At 61.0% G+C, this 23,950-nt stretch overlaps 1 protein-coding gene and 1 long non-coding RNA gene across 19 annotated transcripts in view; one reads left to right on the forward strand and one right to left on the reverse strand.

Annotated features, from left to right (window-relative positions):
• The window catches only part of LOC309668086, a 217,791-nt gene that overhangs the window by 161,126 nt on the left and 32,715 nt on the right, over positions 1-23,950 (forward strand). The window lies entirely within an intron of this gene.
• Positions 500-22,992, reverse strand: CDC42BPG (CDC42 binding protein kinase gamma). 18 transcript variants are annotated; one of them, XR_014268061.1, is made up of 39 exons: positions 22,731-22,992; positions 20,090-20,181; positions 19,924-20,007; positions 19,141-19,236; positions 18,681-18,829; positions 18,062-18,155; positions 17,609-17,809; positions 17,235-17,483; positions 16,701-16,780; positions 15,753-15,850; positions 15,577-15,657; positions 15,216-15,307; positions 14,935-15,114; positions 14,435-14,527; positions 14,173-14,297; positions 14,023-14,095; positions 13,725-13,831; positions 13,523-13,637; positions 13,161-13,309; positions 12,992-13,080; positions 12,627-12,679; positions 12,444-12,539; positions 12,291-12,350; positions 11,869-11,974; positions 11,422-11,555; positions 11,200-11,339; positions 11,024-11,105; positions 10,139-10,355; positions 9,096-9,158; positions 8,374-8,973; positions 7,752-7,823; positions 7,259-7,356; positions 7,093-7,177; positions 6,871-6,991; positions 6,611-6,728; positions 6,333-6,456; positions 6,126-6,214; positions 5,003-5,466; positions 3,393-4,597 (listed from the first exon to the last, which is right to left on the reverse strand). XR_014268061.1 is itself a non-coding variant. In XM_082477309.1 (38 exons), exons 1-38 carry the CDS (start codon positions 22,888-22,890, stop codon positions 983-985), a joined length of 4,734 nt encoding a protein of 1,577 aa, XP_082333435.1. In that variant the 5' UTR covers positions 22,891-22,991; the 3' UTR covers positions 500-982. The 18 variants fall into 18 exon arrangements, 6 of the variants coding, with proteins under 6 accessions (XP_082333435.1, XP_082333436.1, XP_082333431.1 ...); XR_014268065.1 differs by having other exon boundaries at positions 6,126-6,211; positions 12,444-12,542; positions 22,731-22,991; XR_014268066.1 differs by having other exon boundaries at positions 5,003-5,400; positions 12,444-12,542; positions 22,731-22,991.

Genomic DNA, 23,950 nt, shown 5'->3' on the forward strand with positions numbered 1-23,950 from the left:
GGTCACATATTGAGGTATTTGGGAATAGGACTTCATTTTTTAGGGGTCAAAATTCAACCCATAACAGATTGATACAGAGTATCAATATTAAATCTCTTGAGGGCTTCCCTGGTGGCGCAGTGGTTAAGAATCCGCCTGCCAATGCAGGGGACACGGGTTCGAGCCCTGGTCAGGGAAAATCCCACGTGCTGTGGAGCAACTAAACCCGTGCACCACAGCTACTGAGCCGGTGCTCTAGAGCCCGCGAGCCACAACTACTGAGCCCGTGCACCGCAACTGCTGAAGCCTGCGTGCCTAGAGCCTGGCTCCGCAACAAGAGAAGCCACCGCAGTGAGAAGCACGCGCACCGCAATGAAGAGTAGCCCCCACTCGCCTCAACTAGAGAAAGCCCGTGCGCAGCAACAAAGACTCAACGCAGCCAAAAATAAATAAATAAAATAAATAAATTTAAAAAAATATTAAATTGCTTGAGATAATAATAGTGACTTCTGGTGATTCCTTATTCTTTTTTTTTTCTTTTCTTTTTTTTTTTGGGCCACGCCACGCAGCTTGCAGGATCTTAGTTCCCCGACCAGGGATTGAACCTGAGCCCTCGGCAGTGAAAGCACAGAGTCCTAACCACTGGACCTGCCAGGTCAAAAAAAAAAAAAAATGACAATGACTGCCAGGGAATTCTTGGTGGTTCCTTATACTTTTTTTTTTTAAAATAAATTTATTTATTTATTTATTTTTGAAGGTGAGAGGGCCCCGAAATATGGGGTGGTTAGTTTTTGTTTGTTTGTTTTAATTTATTTATTACTTATTTTTGGCTGTGTTGGGTCTTCGTTGCTGCACGTGGGCTTTCTCTAGCCGCGGTGAGCGGGGGCTACTCTTCATTGTGGTGGCTTCTCTTGCTGAGGATCATGGGCGCTAGGCATGTGGGCTTCAGTAGTTGCAGCACATGGGCTCAGTAGTTGCAGCTCACGGGCTCTAGACTGCAGGCTCAGTAGTTACGGTGCACGGGCTTAGTTGCTCCACGGCATGATGGTTCCTTATTCTTAAGAGACGCCTGCAAAGTATTTAGGTGCAAAGTTCAGGTTGTCTGCAACTTACTTGCAAATGTTAGCAAAATACATGCTATGTATACACGTTTATATGGGTAAAGAAGTAGAGCAAAAGCAGCAAAATGTTAACAATGGTGAATCTAAGTGAAGAGTGTAGGGACTTCATATTCTTTTTTTTTTTTTTTTAATATTTATTTATTTGGCTGTACCAGGTCTTAGTTGCGGCACGCGGGGTCTTTTAGTTGCGGCATGTAGGCTCTTAGTTGCGGCATGTGGGCCTAGTTCCCTGACCAGGGATTGAACCCGGGCCCCCTGTATTGGGAGCGCAGAGTCTTAACCACTGGACCACTAGGGAAGTCCCAGGGCGTTCATATTCTTTCAATCTTTCTGTAGGTTTGAAATTTGTCAACATAAAACTTCGGGAGAAAAAAAATTTTTTAAGGTAAAACTGTGAAAATCTTTTGGCTAAATTATTGAGGGGTGCCAGGGAAACAGCCATTTCTCCAATTTGGTGAGGATGGCTGGAGGCCCTAGCTTGTAAGAGGCCTCAGTGTCCCTGCCCTGGGCCCTCTCTTTGGGCTTCTGCATCTCCATAGGCAAACATTTCCTGAGTGAGCTGAAGGCATTTTACACTCATTGTCTTGCCAAAGTCTCACCAGAACCTCCCATGAGATGGATGTTATGATCCCCACTTACAGATGGGGAAACTGAGGCTTAGAGAGGTCAGGTAACTTGCCCATGACAGCAGAACTAGACTGGAATCAAGGCTGCACTCCTAACCAGGCCCTGGAATTTCACGGGCACCCTCCAATCCCCATCTCTAACCAGGCCCCTTTCCCTACCTTTAGGGCCCTCCACGAGCCTTAGGGCACAGCCTGCCCTGATCCCAGCATGCAGCTCTTATCCTCCTGCCTCACCCAGCCCAGCCTCAACGCCTGGGTCCTGCCCAGTCATGGACACCCCAGATTAGAACAAGTGAGACCCCTCCCAGACCTCCCCTCCCCCTACTCCTCTCAGCAGTCTCACCTGGGTGGGGCAGCAGGATGTGCTCTTCAAATCCACTTCCTCCCGTCTCCACCCTGCTCTGGACCCCAAAGGCTGCCCTCTAGACCTGCAGAAACTCAGCTCCAGGGGGCCTCTGGCTGCTGCTTGGGTTTGGACAAAAGGAAGCAGGAGATGGGAGGGAGGGAGGGAGTAGAGTGAGGTGGAGGAATTAATTTCCTGGGCTGCCTTCCTGCTTGGCCATGGCCAAGTGCTTCTACTGAGAGCCATAGCTCCCGCAGGGTAACACCTGCCTTTTCCTGCCTGGCTCCCGCAGAGTAACACCTGCCTTCTCCTGCCCGGCTGACCCGGGGGTGATACCAGCTCCTCACTGCTGTCGGGGCTCAGGGCGCCGCCACTCCTTGGTGGGTTCCTCTGATGCTGCCCACACTTCTGTAAACCGTCCCTTCGCTTTTTTTTTTTTTAATTAATTAATTAATTTTTGGGCTGAGTTTGGTCTTCGTTGCTGCATACAGGCTTTCTCTAGTTGTGGTGAGCAGGGGCTACTCTTTGTTGCGGTGCGCGGGCTTCTCATTGCGGTGGCTTCTCTTGTTGTGGAGCACGGGCTCTAGGTGTGCGGGCTTCAGTAGTTGTGGCTCGCGGGCTCTAGAGCGCAGGCTCAGTAGTTGTGGCGCAGGAGCCTAGTTGCTCCGCGGCATGTGGTATCTTCCTGGACCAGGGCTCGAACCTGTGTCCCCTTTATTGGCAGGCGGATTCTTTTTTTTTTTTGTCAAGTCTTACATCTAATTTGGAATTATACAAAGTTTTAGTTTACTGATTTCCAGGACTTTTCTTTTTTCTTTATACATTTATTTATTTATTTATTTATTTATTTATTTATTTTTGGCTGTGTTGGGTCTTCATTTCTGTGCGAGGGTTTTCTCCAGTTGCGGCAAGCGGGGGCCACTCTTCATCGCGGTGCGCGGGCCTCTCACTATCGCGGCCTCTCTTGTTGCGGAGCACAGGCTCCAGACGTGCAGGCTCAGTAGTTGTGGCTCACGGGCCCAGTTGCTCCGCGGTATGTGGGATCTTCCCAGACCAGGGCTCGAACCCGTGTCCCCTGCATTGGCAGGCAGATTCTCAACCACTGCACCACCAGGGAAGCCCTGGCAGGCGGATTCTTAACCACGGTGCCACCAGGGAAGTCCCGTCCCTTCGCTTGTAAGCTCTCCTCACTTACCCCCATGTGAACATCATCCGATTTGTGAAAATACAGGAAGACAACCTGGTCTTTAGCTGTCTCTGATGCCCCCACTCCTCCCTCCATTTTCTAAACCCCAGGAAGACAGATCCAGGCGGGGAGGCCAGCAGCTTACAAAGTTGTCTTTATTGGTTTCTTACTGCCTCACAGAGTGTCAGGGTCTATCCCTCCCGGGAATATGGCATTTGAGGAGATAAATACTTATTTTGCTCCCTACTCATCAGTAGGGGGAGGTTTAATAAAAATAGTAATATAATAACAATAATAATGACTGTGATCAATAATAAAATGCCCCTATGATCCCCTAATACACAGGTGGTTGAAGCTTTGAGAAAAAGGACCCCTCGCCTTTCTGCGAAGGGCCAGAGTGTGCCTGGAAACCCGTAGGGTGCCCATCTCCCACCAAGTAGCCCTTATAAATACCCCCCCATCCCATCCCTGGCTCGGAGTTATCTTCCTCCTGGACAGATTAGATGACAATGTCAGTTGGCTTGCGGAGCCCCTCCCTCTTCCCACCCCCACCGACTCCCCACCAGACAGAAGGCGCCTGCGCGTGTGCTCTCCCAGCTCCCTCTCCCTCCACCCCTCTCCTCTGGCCTCTCTCTTCTCCATTGCTCCTCCTTTACCCTTCTCTCCTCCTCTGGATGGCTTTCACCTCCTTCCAATCACTATCCCCTCCTCTTGCACTTCCTTTCCTCCCCCTTGCCTCTCTCACCTCCTTCACCGACATCCTCTCCCTCCTTCTCTACCTCTTTCTCTGGATTAGAGCCTGTCTTTCCTGCCCTGACCCTGAGCAGAGACTGGGATATGCCCCAACTCAACCTCCTTGAGGGTTAGACTGTCCACTGCCAAGACCCCAGACTGCTCCCAGGAACCCGGCCCCTCTCTGTCCCTCTTCTGGACTCTTGCGCACAGCACTCCTGGGGCTTGGCCCTGGAAGTGAGAGCTTTGGCAAAATCACCCCTGGACACTGGCGCAGAGGGGACCCCAGGGCAGAAGGGGGCCATCCTATTCCCCATGGCTAGCACAGGCTGGGGCTGGGAGTAGAGCGAAGGGCGGGATGAGGGCTGGGAGTCAGATCCCACCCCACCCCGGCCCTGTCCTAGCAACCCAGGCCATGGATGCCCAGCCCAGGCCCTCCCTGAGTCCAAATTTCCACACGTCCCGGACCAGCCGGAATATGGCGTTCCTCAAGCTCTTTGCTCCCTCACATCTCTCGGTCCTGGGATTGGGGGTTGGGCCCCGCCGGAGGGTGTCAAGGGGAGCTCTCAGATTCAGGGGCCGGGGGGAGGCTCCGGGGCCGTTCTGAGACCTGGAGTGGAAACAGAAAGAAGTCAGGGTAGAAAGAGGAAGGCAGGGGACTTCCCTGGTGCACAGTGGTTACGACTCCGCCTGCCAATGCAGGGGACACGGGTTCGAGCCCTGGTCCGGGAAGATCCTACATGCCGCGGAGCAACTAAGCCCGTGCGCCACAACTACTGAGCCTGCAAGCCACAACTACTGAAGCCCGCGCGCCTAGAGCCCGTGCTCCGCAACAAGAGAAGCCACCGCAGTGAGAAGCCCGCCCACCACAACGAAGAGTAGCCCCCGCTCGCCACAACTAGAGAAAGCCTGTGCGCAGCAACGAACACCCAACGCAGCCGAAAATAAATAAATAAATAAATAAATTTATAAAAAAAAAAAAAGAAAGAAGGAGGAAGCAGGACTCTTCCCTCACCACGTCAGTGCCTCCCAGAGGCTTCCCCAGGACACATCCCTTGCTGCGGCAAGGCCATCGGAGGAGGTCAGATGTGAGGTGGGGTAGGGGTACGTGAGAAGAGCCTGAGGAAATCCTACTGAACTCTGGAGCCCAAACCAAAGCCCCTTTGTTCATTCACTCCATTCTACATTCAATCAACAAATAGGCTTTACTCCAGGCAGAAGACAAACTTGACCCCCACAATCAAGGAACCCAGAGGAAAATCACAGCACAGCAGGACCAACAGTTAGGAGGTGGAGGGAGGAGGGCGCCAAAGGTGGCGGCCAGCCCCAGGGCGGCAGTGACCACGTGACCAGGCAGCCAAGTGGTCTCTGGAGAAGGTGACAGTGGTGCAGAGCCTTGAAGATGGCCTGGGCCTTAATCAGGTGGACGACAGGAAAGGGCATTTCAAGAGAAGCAGGGGAGACAGCAGGGGTAAGGGCCTGGAGGTGGAAAAGAACATGGTGGTCCCAGGGCTCTGAGTGGCTTGGTGTGGCTGCAGCGGGGGCGGCAGTTGGAGATGTGGCTGGAGGGGGAGTGGGAGCCTTCCCAAATCCTTAGATCTTCCTGGTCCCCAGCCAGAGTGGACTGCTCCCTCCTCTGACCTCTCACCCACAGGAACTCCTAGAGCGGGAAATCCCTGGCAGTCCAGTGGCTAGGACTGTGCACTCTCACTGCTGAGGGCCTGGGTTCAATCTCTAGTCAGGGAACTAAGATCCCGCAAGCCATGTGGTGTGGCCAAAAAAAAAAATCCAAGAGCTCCCCTGTTGTGGTGCTCTCCCCTTGTGCCAGGTACCTCCTACAGGTCTCATAACAATAACCTCATTTTACAGGCGAGACAAGCTCAGGGAGGCTGGGCACCTCGCCCGGGGCCACACTGCTGGGACAGTCAGAGCCAAGACAGTCAGACCTAGGCTGACCTGCCTCCAGGCCCCTGCTGGGACCCACTAAGGGGCGAGACAGGGGAGAGTCAGCATCTCTTAGCATCCAAGGCAGGGATGGGCTCAGCTTGTTCTCTGGCCTCAGGTCCCAGCGCAGGGCCCAGCACGAAACAGAAATGCCTGCCTTTGAATGGGGAAAGGGAAAGCCCCCACTGGCTCACCTGTATCAGGGAGGCCACGGGGCTCAGAGATCCCTGGGGGCAGGACACCGACTCGCTGGACAGAGACGTCCAAGGCTTCCTCTTCACTGCTCCAGGAGCAGGATAAGCAAGGGGACAAAAATCCAGGATCAGGTCTGAAGGGTCCAAAGGGGATGGAAACATGGGGGAGGGACGCAGAGGTCGTGGAGGCTGTGAGGCTGTCCTTACTGTGGTCCGCGTCTCCAGCGAGGCCGTCACTGCCCATGGAAGCTGGGCGCCGCGAGGCCTCGGAGAAGCTGTGGGGCCGCTGCGGGCCAGAGCTGCGGGCACCTCGGCCCTTCTCTTCCGGAGCCTGTTGGGGACAGTGTGGAAGGCTGGAACCAGGTCAAATGAACTGCATACGGCCTGGACGCCCTGAGGTCCCGGGTCCCAGGTAAGCAGAGGCCGGTGATTGGCTCAGCCTCACCAGGGAGGCTTGGGATTGGCTCCAGAGGACTCACACTCACCGGGGGCAGGTCCCTGGCGCTGGGCCTTCCGTCTGCAGGGCCCACGTGCACCAGGTGGTTGAAGTTGGTGGGCGTTGAGATGAGCTTGGAGCGCACAAAAGGGTCCTTCAGCATCTCCCTACAGGGGGAAGGGGTGAAGGGAGGAAGGCTGCTAAGGTAACACCTCCCCGCCCTCTCCCGGACGGGACGGGGAGGCTCGTGCTTCGCCCCGCCCCCAAGAGTAGGAGGTCCCGCCCAGCCACCGCACCACGCACGCGCACCTGCGCTGCTGCTGCAGCTGCTCCTCCGACACGCGGAAGAAGAAGCGGCGCTTGCTCTTGGTGCGGAACAGCTGGCGCCGGCTGTTGTCGGTGAGGTTGGGGATGTCGAACTCGTCCGTATCTGCAGAAGCAGAAAGCTGGGCGGTGCTCACAAGATCCCACGGCGCCAGTCAACTGGTGCTCAGGGTCACACCCCTTCCTCCCACCCCCACTCTCCCTCACCTGCCAGCGGGTTCCTGAGGTAGGTCAGGCGGACCTTCTCGGTGCCAAAGAGGAACAGGGAGCCCTCTGGGTTCAGGGGTCGCACCTGAGGCAGCAGGCACAGAGGTCACGCCATACTACCCGACCGCACCCCAGTCCAGCCCCAGGGATCTGAGCAGGCCCTCACCTTCTTGAGTGGCACCGTCTGGACCCATTCTGCTCTCCTCACATCAAACACATCGATGGCATTCTCGCTAAACACTGTCAGGTAGGGGGCTGTGTAACCTGTAGAGTGAGAAGCTGTGCTGTGCAGCCCCAGGCAAGTGAGGCACCTCTCTGGGCTTGTTTCCCCCTCCCTATCACAGGGAACACCCTGTGCACTGTCACAGCACCGTAACTTCCACACCTCACCAAAGGTCCTTCTTCTCCCGGTTGCCCCACGCAACCTCCATAGCAAGTCAGAGATAACAATCAGGGAGCACTCACTCTAAGCCATGTCAGGCCTAGTTCTAACCATGTTGCATATTTTTTCTCCTTTAATTCTCAAACAACTCCGGGCAGGTAGTATTATTGCCCCTAACTTACAGATGAGGGAATGGAAACCCCAGAGCTAAGTCTCACTCCGTGGTGAGAGCTGGGAATTGGCCGCCAGCAGTCTGGACCCAACCCACAGGCCTCACCCGAGACGGGCGATTGTTCATGAAAGGAGCGCTGTCCCTCTCTTCCAGGCTGTAGCCCATCACACCAGCTACCTGTGGACATTTGAGACTCCCCTGCTGCCCTGTCCATTCATTCATTCATTCCTCCAAACATTCATAGCATCTGGGGTGCGCTTGCCTGGGCTGGGTGCTGGATGTGATGAAGAATTGCAGGCCCCCCACACACAAAAGGTGCAGAGAGCCAGGGCAGAGGTCTGAACAGAGGTGGGGCAGCAAAAAGGAGCAAAGGACCGATTGTGGGGGGGAGGGAGGGAGCGTGAAAGCTGTAATGATAATGACAGCAATCATGGGGGTCATTTCTGGAGGGCCTACCAGCTCTAGGCCCTGAGCTGCCACTGGGGCTGGACTCGGTTAAGAGTTTGCCAGGTACGAAAAGGAGAGTACTTCAGGCAGGGGAAGAGCATGAGCGAAGGCATGGGAGGAAGATCCCGTGCAAGTCACCAAGGGTGTGGTCGGGCAGGAGGACACACGCTGGCCTCCAAATCCAAGCTCAGGAGTTTGGGCAGGGCCCTGTCTTCCTCCAACGTGTGGGCTACACTGCAGGTGTCGGGCCCCACCCAGCCTGGCCCTCCAAAGGCCTCACCCCAACCCGTGGGCACTGCTGGCCACAGCAGCTCTTGGATGCGAGACTTGCGGCCGGCGCTGTCCACATAGACCCCGGCGGTGGTGAAGAGCAGCAGGAACTCACTGAGACTGAGCTCCACGGCGCCCAGGGCCTCACCCAGGCCCCCGCGGGATGGGAGCAGCTCCTCAGGCACCAGACTGGCTCCCAGCGCTAAGGGCGCAGCCTCGTTGAGCAGCGGGTAGAGGGTGAAGGCGCCAGCCGCGCCCACGCACAGCCGGTCACCCAGCAGCCCCAGGCTCTGCACAGGTGCTGGTGCCTGCAGCTCGCGGATGCGGCGCTGCCAGGGCCCCGGGCCTGGACCCAGTTGGTAGCAGAGCACCTGGCGCTTGACTGCGACACAGAGCACGGGGGTGCGGGCCTGCAGGATGCGCCCGGCTGCCAGGGCCTGGCAGCCTCGAGACTCGGGGATCTTGGCACCTGATGCCTCCACATTCTCCAGCTCGGCCAGGGCAAAGAGGCGCACGCTGGGGCCGCGGCCGCACAACACGACCAGAAGGCCCGCGGTGGGGGTCACAGCCAGCCGCTGCACCCGCCGGCACTCACCCACCTGGAAGATGTCTGTGGGGTTGGCGAGGGAGAGTGTCACCGGCAGGTCGGTGAGGAGCAGCCCGGTGCCCGGCCTCCTCTGTCCCCTGGGGCTGACGCGCACCCCGCCCGCCCTGGCCCAGCCTGGTAGGTACCGTTGCTGTGCAGGTGGATCACAAACAGCCCCTCCTCAGTGCCCAGAGCAAGCCGTTTCTGGTCTGGTGGAGGGAGGGAGGGAGAGGGTCAGGGGTCCAAAGGCCCATCCAGAGGCAGGAGACTGGGCAGTTTGCCTGCCCTTGCTAAGCTTCGGTTTCTCCTGAGGACACTGCCCCTGCATCACTGGACCCTTCTGTCCCAGAGTCTGGACTGGCTCTAACAGGGAAGGGCCACGGGGACAGGAGTCAGGGTGAGAGGCCCCCCCACCCCGAGCTGTGGGATTTGGGGTAAGTCACGTCACCTCTTGGAGCCTTGGTTTCCCCTTATGTAAAACGGGGATAATAGTGGCAACCTTTCTCACACAGCTGCTGTGAAGCTGTGAAGAGATGAAGCAGTGCAGGGTGAGTGTTAAGCTCACAGCAATCCCTGCTCGATAAATGCCCTTGTCCCCCAGCTCCAGACTGACACAGGGGACCTGGAGGATGCGGGCAGTGGCTCCTGTAGCTCCCGTCCTGAGGGATGGCAGGGAGAGGTCCCAGCCCACCGGGGCAGGGCCGGGGCAGGGCCGGCTCAGGGCCTGGCTGCTGGGGGAGGCCAGGGAGCCTCCTCTCCTGTTCCCCAGCTGTCCGACACGGAGGCCCCGCTGTGCACCAGGCTCCTGGCTGAACACAGCAGCCCCGCAGGAGACAGTGTGAGGCTCCCCCATGGTCACCTGGCTGCTGGTAAGAGTCAGGAGCGGAACCCTCCTTTATCTCTTCCTAAAGCCTCTGCTCTTTTTGCTCACTTGAGATTCTTTGAGAAAAAGCAGAAAGGAGGGCACAGAGAAATGGAGCGGCAGAAGCCAGGCTCCCAACCCTCAGCCCAGGTCCCTCACCACACACACAGCTGTGTCCAGAGGAGGGGCGAGGAGGACACATGTGCAGGAGGGTCCACAGCTCAGGGCTGCAGGGACTGGGCAGTGACAGCGGCCCTAGTGACCGTGGCAGGCCGGGACTCCTCCCCCGAGCCTGCCTGGGCGGCGCCCCCTCTGTGTGAGGCTCACCGATGATGGCGGCGCAGAGCGCGTGGGGCAGCAGCGGCAGCCCATTGTCGTAGGCCTCCTTGAGCGTGTACACCGGCCGGGGCCTGGGCCGTGCGTCCAGCAGCAGCTGCTGCAGCTCGCCCAGCACCTGCAGCCAGCGCTCCCGCTCGCCCTCGCTCTCCGCCAACAGCAGCACGGTGCACGCGGCAGGTGGCACCGTCAGCTGGGAGGCCGTCACCTGTGGGCGGGGACTCAGGCTGGAGGGCAGAGGGCCAAGAGCCAGCCATCCTTCCTCCCGTCCCTCTCTCCATCGGCTGATGCTTATTAGCACCGGCATTGGCTTGCCCAGGGCACTGCTAGGTGCTGTCTTGCAGCAGGTGATAAGCCAGGTGAGGTGGTCAGACAAGCATGGGGATGACTCCAGAGCCCGGGGACCAGTGCCATCGGAGGGGAAGGATGGGGCATTGTGGGACCACAGGGTGGGGCCCCCTCACCCAGGCTAAGCAGTGAAAGACGACTTCCCAGAGGAAGAGACATTTCTGCCGGAGCCTGGGGGATGAGTGGAGTAACCCGGAGTGCTGGAGTGGGGGAGGGGCAGGGAGCTGGTAGGGTCAGAGATGTGGGGCCTCAAGGCTACGGTTAGGAGCATCCTGAGGGCGATGGGGAGCCGCGGAAGGGTCCTAAATGTGGCAGGACACGACCAGCTTCATATGTGGAAAACTGCACTGCAGGATGAAGTGTAGCTACACGGACCAGAGCGGAAGCCACTGTAGCCGTCCATGTGGAGGCGAGGGGGGCCGGAGGAAGGGGGCAACCATGGAGATGGAGAAAAGTGGCTGGAGTGGGGACAACACAGAGGCAGACAGAGGTCTGGTCCATCACCCCACCCCCCCACCCCGAACTCACCCTAAGGATGCGGGGCAGGTCCTTGGATTGGGCGTGGATAACATCCGAGGCCAGGACAGGAGTGGCCGAGAACTGCGGGTCCCTGGGAGGTTCATGGAGCCGGTCAGAGGTCGCACGGCCCCGGCTGCCCCCTTGACCCACACATCCCCTGCCCCAAACTACCACCTGGCACCCACCTCAGATCCAGTGCCTGCAGGAGGGCCCCGCTGGCTGGGCTGAGCCTCGGGTCTGGGGCATCAAAGAGCAGCAGGCGCGAGTCACTGAGGGCAGCAAACACTCGCTGCCAGCCCCGCCGGACACCCGAGGGCCGTGGCACCTGGGGGGAAAGCAGGCGTGGGAGGGCCTGCCAGGGCCCAGCCACCCACGCCCGTCTTCCCCCTCCCCCAGCGCTGGCTCACCGACAAGAAGCCCTCGTAGGCGGTGCCCGTGCCCGTTTCAGGGTGCACTCCCAGGGCCGTGTGGAGGAGGTCAGGGGGCACGGGGCAGGGTGGGGCCTGTGGGGCACAAGTCGAGTGACAGAAGTAGCCGCAAGCTGTGGGGAAAGCGGGAGCCGATGGGTGGTATGAGGTGGAGTGTGGGCAGCCTGGACCCGGGACCCTGGGCCCTCCTAGCCCCAGCTCCCCTCGGGCCATGGTGACCCCTGAGCTGGCACCGATTCCCCATAAAGTGAGAAAAGAAAAAGAAAATGGAGCAGTGGGAAATGCTGACCGGGAGGCGCCAGTGGCCTGGCCTGAAACTGCCTGGGTGTGGCAGGCTCGGGGCCACTTCTGTTCCCCCCACCTAGGGGCTGTGGCTGGCGCGTGGGAGGCTGGTTTGCAGGGGGGTGGAGTGGGTGAGGGTCTCACCGTCACAGCCCAGGCCCTGGCGGCCCAGGCCCAGCATCAGCGAGGTGCAGCGGAGACACTTGGTGGGGGATGGGAAGCTCCGGGGGCGCAGCGTGTGTGAGCCAGGCTGGGGAGGGGGACACGCCCATTACCCATGCCTGATCGCGGCCTCCGAGGGCCTCGCACTCCCCGCCCCGGCCGCACTCCCCCCCAACCCCGCCACCCCGGCCACCCTGAGGTTCGCCCAAGACCAGGGAATGAGCCAGGTGGCAGTGTGAACTCTGAGCCCCAGCGAGTCTGTGGTCGTACTCAAAACTTATTGCCGCCACCGCCAGCCCCACTGCAGTCTGCCAGCCAGGACGCATGTGGGGGGAACCCAAGCGGGTCCTTGGAAACCTGGCAGAATGGCTTGGTGCCCCCGCTCCGCCCCGCCGGGCACTGACCTTTGCAGGAGGACCTTCTGCAGGGGGTGTGGTAGCAACAGGCGTTCTGGGGAACACAGTCTGCAGGGGAGGGCGAGCAAACAGGTGAGCTGTGCACAGGCAGAGGGTGGGGGCCCAGCCTCCCCCAACTGCGGGTCTCCTGTTGGTCCTCACCCCCAGGCGCAGGCTGCGGCGGCCCTCTGGCCTCAGCTCGGGCTCCAGCCCAGGCTTCAGGGCCTCTCCTGAGACGCCGGGGTCCTTGGTGGAATCCTTCTGGGGAATGGGATGGGGGCAGAGTCAAGGTCCCTGTGTCCTCCCCTGGGACTCTGCCCCAGCCAGCCCCGTACCCGTTCTTACCTCTGAGCTCCGGAAGGACAGGAAGGGAATCAGGGAGTTTGAGGGCTTGGTGTCTGCAAACAGAGGGCACAGGTCACTGGGACCAGGGACTCCACCCTAACACTTGTCACTGAGAAAACCAGGGGCCAGGGCGGGGACCTCAGTTTCCACCTCAGTAAAATGGGGAAATGACCACAGGCCGGGAAGGGTTGGGGGGCTGGCATACAGCAGGTGCTCAGTAAGTGCTAGCTAACAGATAGTGGGTTAGGCAGCAGAGTCTGGAACAAACTCTTGTCTCCACAGCCCGGCCAGGTTGTCGTGGGACTCCCTAGGTGACCTGGAGCAGAGGACTTGCTCTAGGACAAGGCACGCAGACGGCCACTCACCCCCCGGCCCATGGGCCCGCAGCTCCTCCCGGAGGGTAGCCAGCTCCTGCTGCAGGCCCTGGTTCTGCCTCTCGACCTCCTGCAGACGGCTGGGGAGAACCAGGCAAGAGCTCGCCACAGGCCTCTGCATGGGTCCTGGGCCCCTCGCAGTGCTTGCCGGTGGTCTCACCTCTCAGCCCGCAGCTGGGCCTCCTGCACCTGCGTCAGCCGCTCCTGCAGGCCCTGCTTGGCCCGTATCTCGGCCTCAAGTGCTGACTGCAGCTCCAGCCTGGCTGACGCCTCCATCTTCTGCAGCCGCCGTGCCTTCCACTGGTGATCCTGGTGGCCAGGGGCAATCAACGTAAGATGCCCCGAGGGCCTGGCTACCTCAGAAGCCCTCTCCCGCCGCACCACCTGGCCAGGCTCAAAGCCCCAGCTCTGCCCCTGACCCGGTGTGAGTTTAGGCGAGTCCCTGATCTTCCATGAGCTAGTGTCCCTACCTGTGGAGTGCGGCTCCTGGCACCCCTCCCCCTGGGTGTCCCCGGGGCTCACCAGCGGCCGGGCAGGGAGAGTCTGGGTGCCCACGTTCCGCAAGGACTCCAGCTCCTCGGCCATCTTGGTGGCCAGCGCCTGCAGGTAGCCTCTTGACACCTTCTCGTCATTCACCCTGATTGGGAAGGGGGCTCAGGGTCAGGGGCCGCGCCCTCAGCCCTGCCTGGGCCCCACCCCCGCCCCGAGCCCCGGGGGCCCCCACCAGCTGAGGATGTCCGCGATCTGCGCCTCCCAGTTGCTCTCCGTCTCCCGCTGCTCGCCCTCCAGTCTCTGCTTGCTCTGCTGCTCCCGCTCCAGCTCCTCCACCAGCTGGGGGCCGAGTGGGAGGGAGGGCTCAGCCCCCAGAGGCCCCAGCACCCCTGAGGCCCACCCGTGTCCACCCTCGCTCGCCCACTATGGCTGGCCTGCGGCCCTGGCAGCCCTGCCTGCCCGCCCTGCCGGCTCCCCGCCTCTGTCCCACCACCGGCCTGTCTCTCCGGCCCTCTGCCCGCCCTGCTCACCCGCTGCTGCTCGCGGCTCAGCTGCTGGTTCTCCTCCTGCAGCCGCCGCAGAGCCGCCTCCTTCCCACTCGGCCTGCGGGGGAGGAGGACGACTCCGTGACGCCCAGCTCAGGCCCTCGCCCTGTCCCCTGCCCCGGCTGCCCAGCTCACCCGTGGCCGCGGGCCTGCTCCAGCTGCACACGCAGGGCAGCTACCTCCTGCCTCAGCTGTGCTTCCTGAGGCCTGCTGCCCTCAGGCAATCCTGTGCCGTTGGTCTCAGAGGCGGTGTGGATGGTCTGCAGGATATGGAGAGGGGTCACGGCAGGGGCCCAAGGAGCCATGGCCCACCCTACCTCTGGGGCCTGGCCCTGAGGACCCTGAGTGGGGTCAGGCCAAGAGAAGTGCCACTTGGCAGGGGGTAAGGCCCCACCACCTTGATCTGGGGAGGCTCCTTCTCCAGGCTTCGTTCCTGCTGTCTCTGGAGCTGCGTCACCTCCTGGCTCAGGGTGGCCACCTGGGCCTGCAGCTGGGATGGGGTGCAGAGGCAGCCAGTGCTGACCTTGTCCACCCCAACTCTTTTTTTTTTTTTGGCCGCTCCTCGCGGCATGTGGGATCTTAGTTCCCCGACCAGGGATCAAACCCGCACCCCCTGCAGTGGAAGCGCAGAGTCTTAACCACTGGATCGCCAGGGACGTCCCTGTCCACCCCAACTCTTGGCCTTGCTTCAGACTCTCAGGCTCTGCCGGCTGCAGCAGGAGTGGAGGCATTGGACCCTTGCCCACCCTACCTGTTCCCTCGCTCAGGCCTCGGCCAGCCACAGAGGGGGTGCAAAGGCACTTGGTGTTCCCGGCACCCCGAACCAAGCTCCCCAGCCACACCAGCGGTCCTGGGGGCAGGGCCCTGTTGCTGTCCCCACCCACGCCCATCACTCACCTCCCTCTGGGCATCCCAGGCTTCCTCCAGCTGGGAGTTCAGGGCCTGGGTCTCGCTGGCCATGGCCACCTCTCTCTCCTGGGCCTCCTGCAGCTTCTGGAGCAGCTCCTCCTGCCACCCCTGGGCCCTGCACAGCTCCTGCTCCTGCGCCCGCAGCCCTGCCCGAGCCTCAACCAGCTCCTGGGGTCCAGGTGGGGGTGGGGAGGGCAAGGCCTGGAGTCAGGGCACGGACCCCCTTAGCATCGAACTCTGGGCCACTCACCCACCTCACCAAGCCCTACCTGGAGGAGCTGGTCTCTCTCCTGCCGCAGGTCACTGTCCTGGCCTGAGCTACCAGCCGGGTGCCCGTCCACCTTGCTGTCCCTCAGCGTCTCTGCCAGGAATTGTCACTGAGACCCGCACACACTGAGAGCCCAGCCTCAGCCAGGAACTCTATGTGCAGTATCTCACGGAACCCTCACCCCAGCTTGGCCCATTTTCTACATGCAGACTCAAGAGAATCTAAGATACTTCCCTAAGATCACACAGCACGTACCGAGCAGGGGCAGGACTGGAACCCAGGTTGGACTCAGGTGTGCTGGGAAAACAGCTCAGCCCCCAAGCTGAGGGTAGAGGGGAAAGAGACGGGGTGCTGGGGGGTACCTGACAGCCTGTCCTGCAGAGTCTGCACTTCCTTCCGTAGCTGCTCCAGCTCCCGATGGTCTGAGGGGGTCTGCAGAGCCTCTGCAGTGGGGGGCACCCACAGGTGAGGAGCTCGTCCTGAAGCGGCAGCCCCCGGGGCAGACCCACCCTGCCCAGCCCAGCCGGCTCCCCTGTACCTTGGAGCTTCCGGCTCAGCTCCACCTTCTCCTGCTCCAAACAGCGGAGCTTCCGCTCCAGGGCAGCCAACTGCTCAGAACTGCTCTCAGGGCCCAGACTGGGGAGACCAGGGCAACAAGAGTTGGCAAAGAACCACCCCCCAGCCTCCTTCATTTTTCTGCATCCAAACATGCATTCACCTAAGAAACACCCACTATGCACCAGCTCTGTACCCAAGTTTGGGCTCTGTGCTGGGAAGAAAAACAATCAAGACCAGACCCTGCCCTTAGGAGGCCTCAGGCTGTTAGTGTGGGCAGCAGCCCAGAGCAGTGGTTCCAGGGTCCCCGGGCCCTGGTTCAAGGCCCAGCCCTGGCCCTTACAAGCTGTGTGACCTTGAACATATCAGAATCTCAGTTTTCTCACAGAAAATGCAGGTGATGCTAGGGGCTCTTCCAAGGGCCGTCAAGAGAACTCAGTGATAAGGGCCCAGGGGACCCCACGCCCAGCACATAGTGAGCGCTCCACGAGTGAGGGTCAGACGCATCCGCATCTGCTTACACTTTGCAACTCCCACTCCCCCAGGACCTCGCTGCAGTCTCAGACCAGCCCCATAAATGGAACTGCGCTGAGAGCATCCTGCCCATTTTATAGGGGTACAAAGTGAGGCTTGGGGAGCAGTACTAGGCCTCTGGCTCTGAGTCCAGTACTCGCCCAGCCAGCCGTGGAGGGTCCTATGAGGGCCAAATGCTGGGGCAGGACCCATAGGAGGCATAGCCCCACCAGGACCTTGAGGGCATGGGGGGGTTGTCCGGCTGAGGGCTCAGAGCACACTTCCCGAGCACCTGTCTCATGCGGATACCAGGTGGGCCCTTCAGTTACTTTCCCAGGGTCCTGATGGGCTACGCTCCTGGTGTTCTCCAGGCCAGCAGACCCCAGCTTCCCACCAGGTGTGTGAGGACTAGACTCACCTGCCTGAGGTATAGGTGAAACCCACGAATGGCAGGTGGTGGCCTAAGAAGGTCCCGTGGGAGGGTGGCGGCAGGGTCCCCTGCAGGAGGAGAAGGAGAGGTACAGCTCTGTACCTGTAACAGGTACAGCTCCAGGTGGAGGCTCGAGACCCAGGAGACCCCCTGGGACTGAGTGCCGACCTCCTCCTGCTCAGGTGAGAACCTAGAGGGATAACACAGCCCCCCCCCCAAAAGACTACAACTCCCATAAGTCTTTGAGGTTCCGGCCTCCCAGGTGCTGCTGGGAATTTTCTTTCTTATATGATTTCTAATTAACAGGATGACACCTGTGGTCAAAGGACCTTCACTTGGCACAACCCACCTCAGTGCAGGTGAACCAGCCCAGGTGAACCATAACTCCCATGAGTCTCTGGGGTCTGAAGGCCTCATCCCCAGCCCAGCAACTGCTTTGGGAAACTTCGCGGTGCGGGGGAGGGTCCCACAGCCACTGAGATTCGAGGCAGTTTCCCCACTGCTGTGGGCCCCTCCACTCACCGGATGGTTGAGGGTGTCGTCATCCACGTCGAAGTTGGAGGTGTCCATGGGCCCGCAAACCTCGGGGATGTAGGGGGCAGTGCTCGTCGCCAGCCGCTCCCAGTCCACACCTTCGAAGAAGGGGTGGTTCCGGAAGTCGTCCAGCCCTCCGTGGCCCAGACGCTCCTCCTGGCGGCACAGCAGCTGGCGGATCAGGTCTTGGGCACTGGCCGGCACATCGGGCGCATCTGGGGGGAACTGCAGGTGGTCCTGCAGGCCCGGGGGAGGGGTGCAGGTGAGTGTCCAGAATCCCACCCTTGCCTCCGGGCATCTCCAACCTCGCAGACTCAGGAGTCCCGCTGCCTTCCCAGAACCCCAGGGCCTGGTGGCCAGACCTCGTGGTTCATGATCTTGCCGTAGGTTTCCACCAGGGATTCAGCGTAGAAGGGCGTCTCCCCAAAGAGCAGCTCGTAGGCACAGACCCCCAGGGACCACCAGTCACACTGTGGGCCGTAGTGGCCCCTGCCCTCCTCCATGGCCTGCAGGATCTCAGGGGAGATGTAGTCGGGCGTCCCCACTGCCACCGACGAATCCACCTGTGGGTGGTGGTGTTGATGACGCCATGGCCATGGCCTCAGGCTCGGCCCCTCACCACGGCCTCGGGTCTGGGCCTAGCACCCCAACTCCCTAGGGCTTGGCTGGCCCGGTGCCCCCACCTGGGCCCCAGGCCTAGCCCCGCCTTCCCCTGGGAGTCTGATGCCACCTGCACTAGGCCTGGTGCCTCGCGTTCCCCTGGGAGTTCTCCCAGCCAGGTCTCCTCTGTCCCCATCTAGGGCGGGGTCCCTTACCATGCCACTGTTGTTGAGCCGTAGGCAGGAGCCAAAGTCGGCCAAGCGGATGTGCCCGTTCATGTCCAGCAGGACATTGTCCGGCTTGACGTCCCTGGGGGAGGACAGGGAGAGTGAGGGGCTTGATCTGTGCCTGTGGATGTGCATTTAGGCACATGCCTGGGTGTGCGAATGTGTGTATGCTCGCACATGTTCCTGAATCCACACGTGAGCAGTGTGTGTGCCCACGTGTGGGAGGGGGGAAGGATGATGGCCAGGCCTCCTGGCTCCGAAGAAGGAAGGTGGTTAAGTTGGGGAGAGGGACCCATAAGGACGACCCTTGGAGGCAGCTGAGTGTACCGTGGGGGACACAGGAGTCAGACTCCCCCAGTGCAACCCACGGCTCGGCCACCCATTGGCTGAGTCACCGTGAGCCAGGTGCTTACCTGTGCTAAGCCCTGACTACCTCATCTGGAAAATGGAATGATAGCAGCTCCCATCACACAAGGTTTTGGGTGTGAGAATTCAAAGGTTCTGTGCACACGAAGCACCCAGCACAGGGCTTGGCACTTATGTGGTCAGCTGCCCCCAGAGCTGTCAACAGGGACTGAAAGTGCAGCAGGGGCTTTGGAGACCCCACCTGTGGACGTAGCCCAGCTGATGCAGCGAGTGGATGGCCAGCACCATCTCGGCCAGGTAGAACTGGGCCATCTCGGGCGGGAGACGGTCCTCAAAGCGGCTCAGCAGAGTGAGGAGGTCCCCTCCAGCGTAGTAGTCCATCACCAGGTACTAGAAGGTGGTGGGCAGGGGGCAAGAATCAGATGGCGGGGGGGCACCTGCCCCAGGGACCCATCTCCCACCTGCCTCACAGGGGTCCCACAGGGCTCTGGGAAGGCAAGGCTGTGTCTCCCAGCAGCTCTGGGGCAGCCAGCTCCCAGCCAAAGCTCAGGCAGGAGGCCCTAGGCCTGAGCTGGTGGGGAGTGGAAGCCTTTCGGTCCCAGTAGGAGGGTCTCTCTCTTCCTGGATCAGGGCTTCTGGCCCCCAAAAGCCTTCTCCTTTGTCCCCAGGTAACCCCCTCCAGCTTTGCTGAGCATCCTCACCAGGTACTCCTCATCTTGGAAGGCGTAATGCAGAGCGGTCACCCAGCGGCTGTCCCCCTTCACCAGAACGTCCCGCTCCTCCCGGAAACAGGCCGTCTGCAACAGTTTTGGGGCACAGGGGGTAAGGGAGGGGGGTGGGATGGGAGCCCAGGAACCCCACCTTGCCAGCTCAGGGGATGGAGGAAGATTCAGTAAGTCTAGGAAGGTGGATCAAGGTCACCTGTGTGAGCCTGAGCCCGTGCTTTATGGCTCTGGGCCTCAGTGTTATCATAAAGAAAATGGGGGGACTTCCCTGGTGGCGCAGTGGCTAAGAATCCACCTGCCTATGCAGGGCACACGGGTTCGAGCCCTGGTCCGGGAAGATCCCACATGCCGTGGAGCAACTAAGCCCATGCGTCACAACTATTAAGCCTGTGCTCCGGAGCCCGCGAGCCACAACTACTGAAGCCCGCGTGCCACAACTACTGAAGCCCACACGCCTAGAGCCCGTGCTCCACAACAAGAGAAGCCACCAAAACGAGAAGCCCGCGCACCACAACGAAGAGTAGCCCCTGTTCGCCGCAACTAGAGAAAGCCCACGCGCAGCAACGAAGACCCAACGCGGCCAAAAAAAGGAAGAAAATGGGAACAACTCTGCTTGTTCTAAGAAAGGCTTATTGTGTGGAAGGGAATACGCGCTGCCAGGGGTGGATCCTCTTCCTGTTCGCAGCCATGCCCGACCGCTTCCCCTGCAGGTCCCGGAGGTCTGTAGCCACCCAGAGTTCCCCCAGACGCAACACTGACCTCGGCCCTCTTCAGCATCTCCCACTTGTGCAACATTTTCATGGCAAAAATCTGGCCACTGTCCCTCTGCCTCACCACAGCGACCTGAGGCCACAGAGAGCACTGGGATCAGTCCAGCCTGGGTGCAAACGCCCTCCTACCCCCCACCCCAAGGCCCTTTGCTCACCTCCCCGAAGGCCCCTCGGCCGATCACCTTCAAGATCTCAAAGTCATCTCTCTGCAGCTGCAGCTCTTTCACCTTTGCTATGAAGGGGCTGACTGAGGGCACACAAAGTGGGGCTCAGAGAGCCTGCAGGGAGGCTCTCTCTCACCTGCAGCTCCCACAAGGCCAGGGCAGGGATGACCTTCGCAGGGATGGCCTCTGGCCAAGGGGTTGACAGGCGCTGCAGCCCATTCAGCCACGGTCAGGAAGCATGGAAGGTGGGGTCCTGGCTTGGCTGACTACCTGGCCCTCCGGAATCCATGGTTCCCTGGACCCCTGTCCCCAGATTCCAGGTGGCCTCTATCCCAGGGGCTGATGGGATTTGTAGTTCTCCCCAGCCTGGGGGCTGACCATGGCTGGCCAGGTCACCCTGGAATGATGGGGATACCATTCCCACCCCCAGCTCACAGTTCTTGGCCCTTTAGCAGGACCAGGCCAGGGCCTGTCTTGGGAAACTGGACCGGCAACATTCCTTGTCCCCAGAGAGGCTTCTCTGCCACTGAGGAGCTGTGGGTCCCTCTGTAGGCACAGAGGTACCTGGCTGGAGTGAGGCCTGGGGCGGCCCCGGAGGATAGGTAGGGCACGGTTCTACGGAGCTCTGGGCGGGCAGGCTCTGTGCTCCCCGTGTGGGGCCTCCTCAGGCCGGAGGCACAGTGAGGTCTGCCCAGGTTCTCACAAGACTCAAAAACAGGGCCAAAACGCCTTTCCCTGGCGCCCGACGCTGGCACCTGAGGGTGTGAGCGCTCAGGATCTCCTCCAGGCCTGACCAGCCCTATGACTCTGAGCCCTGCCTAGCTCTCTGGACCTGCATCTGGCCACGAACCTCCTCCTTAGAGTCCCTGACACTCCCAGGAGGGACATGTCCAGCCACTCCCCGGCCCTTCCAGGCCTGGAGGAGCCCCAGGCCTGTGGGAGGGAATTGGGGCCTGGAAACTTAGGGAGGTGAGGGGGCGCAGCAGGGGTTGGGGGCAGCTACAGTCTGGCTCCTTGCCTCAGTTTCCCCCTGCCAGCAGGTAAACTCCCTGCCAGCTGGGCAGGTCTGTGGTTGGGACAGAGAGCTGCTCCACAGGTTTATCAGGCAGAACCCCCCCAGCATGGGTGGTGTGGAAACCTCGTTACAGAAATTAATTGTCTTTTTCCTGGGTCCATGTGTGCAGCTGGGGAGGAGCAGCTGCAGGTCTGCAAGGGGGAACCTGAGGTGAGGGTGGCTACCCATCAGCCAGACAGGGGCCAAAGCCTGGGGCCCATAGACGGGAGGACCCAGGCCCCCAGGACAGGCTGCCCAGTCCCCTTGCCTTGCTGCAGGGATGGGGGCTCTGGGCAGGAGCAGGGACAAGTTGGGGCAGGAGCAGAGTGAGTCACTGCTCTGTGAGTTACCTGGGGAGATGTCAACAGACAGGCCCCCACGCTGGGGTCCAGGGCAGAGGTGCCAGAGGCAGGCAGGGAGGAGCACACGTGTGTGTGGGCATCACAGGGGGTGATGACAACATAGTCAGACACACACACATAAGGTTTAGGAGTACCGGGGAGACAGGTGGGCAGCAGAGGCAGGGGCCCTCCGACTGCCCTCACCCTAGAGGAAAGGGCTGGCACTGGACCCAACTCACTGGCATGTCTCACAGGCCCCTAACCGTGCCAGGTTGGGCCTCGTGCCTGCCCAGATCTCAGGAGTGCCAAGAATGCTAGTCGCCCACTGGGCAAACACTCGCCTCACCCCGCCCTCCAAGCCAGGCCCCCATGGCCTTCCCCCATGGCCTGGCCGGGCGTGACCAGGGAGCCCTGGGGGTGGCACCAGTGCCCACACTGGATTCAGGGTCATCCCGGGCCAGCCACTCCCAGTGACTCAGATGAGTCAACGCCAGGAAGGGGTGCAGACCCACCTCCATCCAGCCCCCTTCCCCAGCCCTGGGGAGCAGCCCTCAGGAGGCCTGGCCAGCCGCTTGCGCACAAAGGGTCTGAGGTTGGTTCCTGTGTCCAGTCTTGGGTGGTCTGGTGTGCAGGGAAATGGAAGTGTGGGGGGGGGGGTGGGCGGCGGATGCCTGCCAAGTGTGCACTACCTATGGATCTGTGAGTGGAAGCAGACAAGTGTGTATCAGATCCAGCATGGGTGCGGGGGTCGGCAGGGTTCCCTGGGTCTCTCCAGGAGTTGCACGTGAGTGTCTCAGTGTGTCTGGGGAATGTGGGAGCCAGAGAAAGCATGTGTGTCAGTGGCTCACATGCACAGGGGTCTCCGTGTGAGAGGCTGTGTTCTCACGGGTCATGAGGTGACTCTGTGTGCAGCGTGTACTGTGTACATGTGTCTGGGGTCTACACCTGGGGCCAAGTTTCTGTGTGTCTGAGATGTGTGTGGTGCACACGTGCCAGGTTCTGGGAGTGGGAACAAGTGTGTGTGTGAATCTGAATGAGGGTAAAGTGTGCAGGTGACTGAGAGGGCCGGAGTCTGGTGGCACGTATCAGGGCCAGTGCGGGTCGTCTGGGAGCGGGGGGATCCTGTGGGAGTGAGGCTCCCCGCGGGAGGGTCTGTGGGCGTGGAGCACGGAGGGAGAGGCTCCTGGCGCGGTGTCCCTCGGGCCACCCCCCCCACGGTCCCTCCCGGGCCACTCACCCCAGTTCAGGAACTGCGCCACGTTGCGCTCCCGCCGCAGGGGGGCGCTGCTGAGCTCTTGGTGCAGCCCCAGCAGCAGATCCAGGAGGCCGTCGAGCCCCGGGCCGCCGCCGGCCTCGCCCCGCGCCAGCCGCTCCAGCGCGCGCAACCGCCGCTCCATGGCTGCGGCCGGAGCCCTGAGCCCGGGCTAGAGTCGAGCCGCCCGCATGCCCGCCCGTCGGTCCGTCCGTCTGTCGGTCCCCCCACCCTCCCGCCCTCCCCGCTGTCACCTTCCTCCGGAGCCGCCTGCGCGCCCTCACCTGGGCGCCGCGCCCCACCCTCCGCCCCGCCCCCCGACGGACGGGCAGGTGTGCGCCGGCCAATGGGAGACGCGACTGGAGGTGAAGGTGGGAGGGCGGAGGCGCGCGGGGGCGGGCCCAACTCCCGGCCAGGAAGTGGGGGGGCGGGCCCCGAAGAGTAACTCCTGGGCGGGGCGGAGCAAGGAAGGCGGGGTGGGGTGGGGAGGGGGAGAGGGTTAGGGTGGGGGAGGGGGAGGGGTGTCCCATCGCGGCCCGGACGGCCGCACTTATCCTCTCGCGGCCCCAGGCCCAGGCCCACCATGGCCCTCGCCTGCCCCTATCCTAGGTGGGGGATGCGCAGGGCACTGCAGCTTCCCTCGCCCCCCTGGAGCAGGGGCAGCCTCTCCCTCAGCGCGGGGAGAGGGGCTGGGGACTCCCGCGGCCCCGGAGCCGGATGGGAGTTGTAGTCCGCTCCCTCCCCGGGATGCCGGCCTCTCGGCACCCCCCTCCAAAAAACTGGCTAGTTTCTGATTTAATGTTGTTTGCATCGTTACAGCCGACCTGGGAGACCGGTAGGTGAGGCAGGGATGGTTACACCCATTTGGCAGATGGACACACTGAGGCTTGGGAAGGACGAAGGTGAATTGAGGGGCTGAGGGTGAGGAAGTCTCGCAGCTAGACCCTGGAGTGGGGCGGGGCTGGTAATGTCACCACAGGCTTTTTAAGCCTGGGAGGCCCGCCTGGAACGTGAGGGCCAAGGAGAGGTCGAGGCTGGGCTGGAGGAGGTGGGAGAGGGGAGGGACTGACTCTGTCCAGTGATATTTCTGACTTCTGTCCAGCTGCCTTCAGCTGGGCTGGACCGGACGCCATGGGGCTGTGGGGCTGTCCAAGAGGAGGGACCAAAGGGTGGGGCATTTTAGTGGCTTCAGACAACAAATTCTT

The sequence above is a fragment of the Balaenoptera physalus genome (genome assembly GCF_965194825.1).
Source record: "Balaenoptera physalus genome assembly, chromosome: 10".
Classification (NCBI taxonomy): domain Eukaryota; kingdom Metazoa; phylum Chordata; class Mammalia; order Artiodactyla; family Balaenopteridae; genus Balaenoptera; species Balaenoptera physalus.